At 36.3% G+C, this 7,677-nt stretch overlaps 1 protein-coding gene across 1 annotated transcript; it reads right to left on the bottom strand.

Moving 5' to 3' along the window:
* Window positions 1–2,632: 2,632 nt before the first annotated feature.
* On the bottom strand, window positions 2,633–6,929 carry LOTGIDRAFT_128361 (hypothetical protein; the record flags this gene model as incomplete). Its single annotated transcript, XM_009064212.1, has 9 exons — window positions 2,633–2,799; window positions 3,175–3,365; window positions 3,799–3,937; window positions 4,223–4,422; window positions 4,925–5,141; window positions 5,561–5,830; window positions 6,009–6,141; window positions 6,307–6,539; window positions 6,740–6,929. 9 exons carry the CDS (start codon window positions 6,927–6,929, stop codon window positions 2,633–2,635), a joined length of 1,740 nt encoding a protein of 579 aa, XP_009062460.1.
* Window positions 6,930–7,677: the final 748 nt, after the last annotated feature.

The raw sequence follows: 7,677 nt of genomic DNA, 5'->3' as shown, positions 1-7,677 counted from the left end.
CGTTAAAGTTGATTCATCAATGAGGTAGTGTTGTCGGTCGATTATTATTTTATTTTAGTGGACAATCATTTGCTTTAGCCGCTAGGTAGGATTGCTATAAAGGAGGTTTTTTTTAGCTTACAAGATTACCAGTGAATAAAGTCGTAGGGCCGTTATTCGTGAATGTCCCGGATGATTTCAGCAACAGATTCGAAGCCGTGTTTGGTGTTTTATATCCAAAATTGTCGTTTCAAGGCATAATTTTATTGTGTTTTTAAATTACCCCACAACATATTTAGTGTAGGATTGTTAATGTATCGAACACTTAAGGCATGCAGTTTAAAATAGTCTCTTGTTCCCGTATCTTCAAGTTGATTGTCTACATCCTCTATCAATCTAGGAAATAATTTAACTGTTTGGAATTGTGTAAACTATCTCTGTCGGACTGTAATTGACAATAGAAATGAATTAATTAAATATGAACACTGTTATAGATAATCTTTCAAAGGCATATTAGAAGCACAGGTTATAGATAAATAAGACAATTTTATGGATTCATACTTCTAGGATATGTGGGAACCACATTGAAACGTTGAAGTAAGAAATATTCTAGAAGTATCTATCTATATAATTGTCTTATTTAACTGTTATAAATACTATTATTAACTCTTTTCTAGATTTTAGTAACGTTTCAAATCACATGTATCTCTATAATAGTGTTATTATTTAATTAATATTCTCTCTACTTCTAATTGTTATTTTAAGATGATTGTGATGTGTTTATATAATCAACTATATGTTAATTAAGTCAATCAAATTGACGAACATTTGTACAAATTATAATATAATAAAATATATTAACTATTGTTTTAAATGAGACTAGAATATCACGGCGTTTCTTTTCTTTTCTTTTCATTCGCTTCCTCAATAACCTGAAGTTCCAGTGTCTTGTCCCGATGTAGGTCGTAACCCGCGATTAGATGTAGTACGGTGTCTAGTGAGGTGTACGGCGCTGAATAATCGATACAGTAGAAAATAGAAGAAATGAACGCACGAGCTACGGGTCTGAACACGGTGCAGACATAATTAACATCTACTGTTTTCTACTGTATCAATAATCACGCAACGAACACCGGACCTCGTCTATTCACAACTTTAACCTTAAGATTGTTTATATCATCGTGTTGTTTTCAATGTGCATAGAATTCTACTAACGGACCATAACTGTAACATTTCACTTCTCACACCCGTATAACTGGCAAGAGGGAACAGAGCTGCAGACTCAGGGGTGTATTTAGAATATGCCCGAGGAGAGGGCAAAAAAGAGAGGCAAGTCCCAGAATGACAACGGATTTCAGATGGTCTGTGATGATTTAGAGGGTTTAATTTTCATTTCTTAATAAACAAAATCACAGATCCAAGGGACGTGGGAGGCCAGACACCAAAGCCCTACGCTTAAATACACAGTATACAGTGACCACTATAGTAGAGTTATATCAATCAATTTGTTTACAAATATATTATATATTTTAATAAATCAAGACAATACAAAAACAAGAAATTAGTTGATAATTCATAAAAACCTTTTGTCCATCCATCATGAATATCAACACAGTATAGTCTATCGGTTGTCTGATTGGTCAAACACTGGAATTGTTGTTGAATCTAGTTTCATTAGCTAATCAGATATGTTTAAGTTACCGTCATCTGATTGGTCAATCACTCAAATTAATATTATTAGCCAATCAGATAAGTGTATCGTATGTCTTAGTAAAATGTTCCTGTCATTTGATTGGTCAATCACTCAAATTAATATTATTAGCCAATCAGATAAGTGTATCGTATGTCTTAGTAAAAATGTTCCAGTCATTTGATTGGTCAATCACTCAAAATTAATATCATTAGCCAATCAGATAAGTGTATCGTATGTCTTAGTAAAAAAATGTTCCAGTCATTTGATTGGTCAATCACTCAAATTAATATTATTAGCCAATCAGATAAGTGTATCGTATGTCTTAGTAAAATGTTCCTGTCATTTGATTGGTCAATCACTCAAACTGATTTTAATTCAGTATTTTCACCAATCGAGTTTCATTATCCAATCAGATCAGTTCATTTCACCAAAACTGATTTTATATTCCGCTCATGTATTTCCCCAATGAAGTTTAAAATTTAACAATTGACAAGGAGGTTAAATTAATTTAAATTGGGGGTTTTCTTGAATTTATAAACAAAGAGAGCTATAATATAAGGAATGATAGTAGTTAAAAACATCCAGCCTATATTCTCGTCTATTCGGTCTACAGCATGAGGGAAATTTCTCTCTAAATACGCTTCACCATCTCGATAGTTACACATCTCATCTAAAAAAAATCATAAAACAAAATTCTTCATCAATGTGTGTAACGAAACCCATTGACATCCAACTTATGAAATTCTAGTGCTTCACATAGAGACCATTATCAAGCTTGAAGGTGAATAAAAAGACAATTTATCATTGATTTCAGAAGTTTGGCATCCGAACGGAACTAGTTAAAGATGTGTGAGGGTTCCTGGAAAAGTTTGAAATTTAAGGCGATTTTGGAAATAACATTTTTCCATTTTTGTAAGGCCTGAAGGGCAAGACCACGCCACCCCACTAGTAACACATTTTCTATTTGTTAAGGATCGAGGGCAAGCTCCACCCCACCCCAATGGTAATAAACTTACCACTATCACAAGTTATATTAATATTAGTATATTCATTATACACTATTCTCTCTACACCGTATTTTACTGGAGTGATATAAGCTATCCAACTCAAGGAATCTGGTAACTCATCTGTCGGCCTGAAATATTTAAGATGGTTAAAATATATTGTACCAATATACATGTAGATCAGCAATTGAAAGAGCTAAGTTCACGGGCCCCACCTCTCAGAATGGAGGAGAGCCTATGCATATGAGAGCTTTTGGGGGAAGCGCCCGATCCACTCAACTCTCTCATCCACTCATCTAGTTGAGCCACTGCAAACTGCACCCTAAAGCCAAAGAGTATTTGCGATAAATTTTTGAATTTCAACCATCGTTAGACATGAAACATTACCTGCTATAATTGTACTCCGATACATATATGGTAAATATCTTTTGATTCTATATAATATAAAGGTTCATAGAATATAAAATCTTAACTAAGTTATATTAAATCAAAATATACTATACCTGAGTAGTCCGCTAGAAATGATGGAACTTAAAGCTATACCCAATGTCATCCCCATGTTTACCAAGTTAAAATCATAGACCAATCTTAACGCTATCAGCACCAAGGCCTCGACAGCGAAACATATCAACAAATTCACCCCGACAAACTGAGCAAAATACCCGAAATCTGAATACAGACCACAGGCCCTGAAATTACATCATATATTCAAATAGAATTGATAATTTTCTTCACCTGATATTCACTGGTTTCTGATTAAAGGCGGGCTAAAACAACTCTGACCCTAGCCGGCAACTCTGGCCCTACTCGAATTGGATATCGGCTTAAAATACCAAAATATCGCGCCTTCATCACGTTTGAGCGAGGGGTAGGGCTAGATTTTTTGGGGCTATCCGGACCTTTAAAAACAACCATGATCATTTTTACTCATGCCTCGTTCCAACACCTAACAGGTCTTCAAAGGCTCTGTACACAAATGCTCAGTACACAAAGGCTCTATAAATTGTTGAAACGTTGTGTACAATAAAACCCAAGAGTAGTATGTCATAGAACTAGGTTCTGTTAACATTTATGTATAGGACAATATGACGTAAAACTCCACTAATTCAATAACTAACTTACCAATAAGCTAGAACACCAGCTAATGTTAAACTGATGATATGAAATGGTAGGGTATGTAAGATATAGGCCAATAAAAAATGCCAACTTTTATAAAACCCATCACGAGTTTCTCGATAACTTATATCTCTCATTGCTGGAACTGAAACGAAACAATATTTCTATGAATCAAATAGTGAGAGGTCGAGTAGGTGCCACAGGGGGCTAAGCCAAGACAGCCCCTTTTTTGTTGGTCGTGCCCCCACCCGATAGCAGATCCCATGAGATGTTTTAAATCGCCAGTTTTGTGGTCTTTCTTGGATATTCTCAAAAACATAAGAATATATTTTTATTGGAGCACTGAAGTTATTTTTCTAGAATAAGTCCCCTGATCCCTTATTAAAAGTTGTGTACAACAGTGGCAAGACAGAAATTGTTTGATACTTACATAAGAATATATTGAGTAGGAAACCCTCCATATGAGCACAAGTAATTATCTGGTAAATCAGACCAGTTCTGTTCTGTATACCTCGCTGATTATTCTCCAGAGAACCGATCAGAATTACTGCCAGACAAATCATTGAAAACCCTCCAAATATTCTCGTTTTAAAGTTGGGTTTGTCGCGATACAAGTTTAGATTCATTCGTCTGAAAGAATCAATCTTCGGATGTACATTCATATTTCTGTTCGATTATAAATAACCCTATGTTAGCCGAAGATAACAATCCCGTGTGCTACAGGCTGTGCACGTTAAAGATACCTCGACAGTTGGAAATCGAATAAGAGCAGGCTTATGCTGCTGTCCTGGCAAAATTTCCCTCATTGCACCCTGCATGGCGTCTTTATTGGCCGACATGGTGCAGAAAAATAGGACGTAAAACTCCATTCATATCATTTCATTTTTTTTGCAGAAGATAACGAATCTTTTTGAATTCGTCTAAAAACCAATATAATTTTTTTTGAATTTCTGGTACCTGGCTTCATTTGCCTTGGTGAATTTTGTGAATTAATAAACATAAACATTCTCGGCCTTGTTTCGTTCCCCTACGTCTATTCGAACCATAGAATATGTGACACTTGCCTTTTGAAGACGTTCGATCAGGGTTTGTTTTCCTACGTCTATCGTTGGTGAATGTTAGTGATACCTACTTGTACATGGTCCAGATGGTTCGAAGGGTGCCGGGATTCTGACGTTCTTTAGAAGCAGGGAAGGCGATATATTTAGGGACTTTCTGACTGTCGTTCATGGAAGCCACCATGGCGTCGTGTTGGGGAGAATCACGATAGGCCATGATTAGATCCTGTATCCGAGTCTTGGTGTCTTCTTCTATCTTCTTTGTTCGTCTATCGATACTACATACATCAACTAGTAATATAATAAATAACATAATATACTATGTCGACTCTCTGAAAGGGATGATCAGTTGACAAACCAAATGAGACCAATGGGATCCTATGTCCCCACCCTATCATTGATCAATATCTTAACGGATTTGTGTTTTTAAATTTAATAGTATCAAAATAAATATCTTGTAAAAGAAATCGTTCAAAATTTTATTAGTAAATGGAATCATCGGGGTCCTTAACTGTGACTTGAAATCACGTACGATGGTCTTCCACCTTCAACCCACCACCCCCACCACCCTCAGCATGCATCTGATTTAAACAGTATACCTTTAAAAACAAATTATACTTGTACTGTTTCATAAGTACGATTAGAATTTGTGTCTTTCTAAACACGACGTTTCGACAAGATTCCACTGGGCGATATCAATCTATACTTACTGTAGTTATCTAGCGGGTTGGCATAAGCAGGACAGGGGAAGTTCAGCCTTGTAAAATGGGGGACCAGTTCATCAGCTCGTCCAAAATACACCAGCTCCCCCTGACACAGGATGGCAACCTGATCGAAATACTGGAAGATATCTGAACGCGGTTGATGAATTGTCATTAGAACTAGTTTCCCTGCTCGAGAGATATCGTTGATATTTTTAGTCAGATATCGAGCTGTAAAACTATCTAGTCCAGTTGTTGGTTCGTCCAGGATTAAAATTTCTGAAATAGAAACAGAAATGGAATCGTGCGAGATTACTCTCTGGTCCCGACCTATCTTATAGAAAGTAAAACGTTATTAAATACTTTAACCATTTAAAGACTACGTGACAGACGCAAAGTAAAAGGTGTCCCGAAAGCCACTAGCAACCAGCCTTCTATTTAAAAAATCTCTACAAACCTGGATCTTTAAGAAGTTGTACAGCTATTGATACTCGTCTCTTCTCTCCCCCTGACAGGCCTCGTATTACAGCGCCACCTATCAACGAGTCGGCAACTTTTATCAGTCCCATCTCTAGTATGACTTTATCAACCTAAATGATACCAAAAATACAAGATAAATAAAAAGCCCCATGTTTGCATCTGCATCATAGACAGAATGAAAATTCCGAGGATGCTTTCTCGAAAATGGTCTAAAACACTAGCGACTTCACAGACAGAAGCAGTTTTAGCAAATGATTAGCTATAAAGTCGTTTACCTTCTTCTCTCGAGCAGTTCTGGACATTTTCCTGGGCAGACAGAAATTAGCTGTATATCTAAGAGATTCTCTGACTGTAAGATGTGAGAAGAGTCGGTCAGCCTGCATGACGTAGCTAGTACAACTCTTCATCAGGTTCTGGTCACATCTATAATTTTTAAAATAGATATCCCCCATCACCTGACCGTCACATCTTTGTGATACTACGTCTAACAGTGAAGTTTTGCCGGATCCTGAAAAAAGTCAAATACTACCGTCAGTCAGTGACCCCAAGTGGGAAATATTACATCCCCAACCCTGAAATATTTGACTGTTGACGATAAAATTTTGCGGAATTATTATCTAATTTAAATTAAATTGGAGCCAACACATCCCTTAAAGTAGCTCAGTTCCATGCCCCCTCCCCCCCCACCCCCTCCTTTTAGAAACTTACCAGAGCTTCCAATAATAGCGGTGACCTCTCCACTATTTAAACTCATGTCGATATTCTTCAGAACAGTTTTCTCTACGGTGGGTCGAAAACACAAACCCTCATACCACGCCCCTTGGGTTTCCTTAACTTTATAAGACAAATTAACGATGTTGAGACGAGCAGCTTGAGATGTGGCTGTAGGATCTAACATCACTGGTTTGTTAGAGCAGTAGCTCGGTTTGTAGTCGACTATTGGTGTCGTCTCCATCTTGGCTAGTACTGGCTACCCTAAAATTAGAAAGGTTTTCAATGAACCGCTTTTGATTTATTGCCCTTGATTAAGACGAAAAACGTCAAGATTGATCGTGATAATTTTATGAAACGAAACCTGTTTTTAACACCAACAAAAAAATTTAAACCTCACCAACGATGTGATTGATACGTCCTCCACTCTGTATTCTGTTTTACTGTGGGTTGAAATGACCAACAATCATACGTTAATTACTGAATTATAATTAATACAAATTAATCGCCTGAATCGGGCACCAGCCTGTATCAAACAGGTCGCTAGGTGTGGATTATTCAACTACCCTAAAATACTTCGTCATTTTATATTCACTAGCTGGTGACAGCAACCACGTAAGTTCGTTTTATTTCATTTAGATGTACACAGATATTTTGTACTTTTACGAACTCAAATTTCTACTATTACACATTCACTGGTTTGTAAAATAATAAATTTGCTCCGATAGATCGATATTTGAGGATGTTTAACAAAAATTCTCATCGCGCAAACCATTGAAAGTGTAATTTTTGCAAAAATTTGAGAAAATCTCAGTTATAGTTGCTACATTGTTCATTAATATTAAAATAAATTTATTCAACAAACCTATTTCTTAGGGAATTACAAACTCTTGATATGTTTTTAGGCGCCAATATTTGTAAATAATATTATGATT

This window comes from Lottia gigantea, assembly GCF_000327385.1.
Source record: "Lottia gigantea unplaced genomic scaffold LOTGIsca_61, whole genome shotgun sequence".
Lineage (NCBI taxonomy): Eukaryota > Metazoa > Mollusca > Gastropoda > Lottiidae > Lottia > Lottia gigantea.
This window is presented reverse-complemented; position numbering and strand designations above follow the sequence as displayed.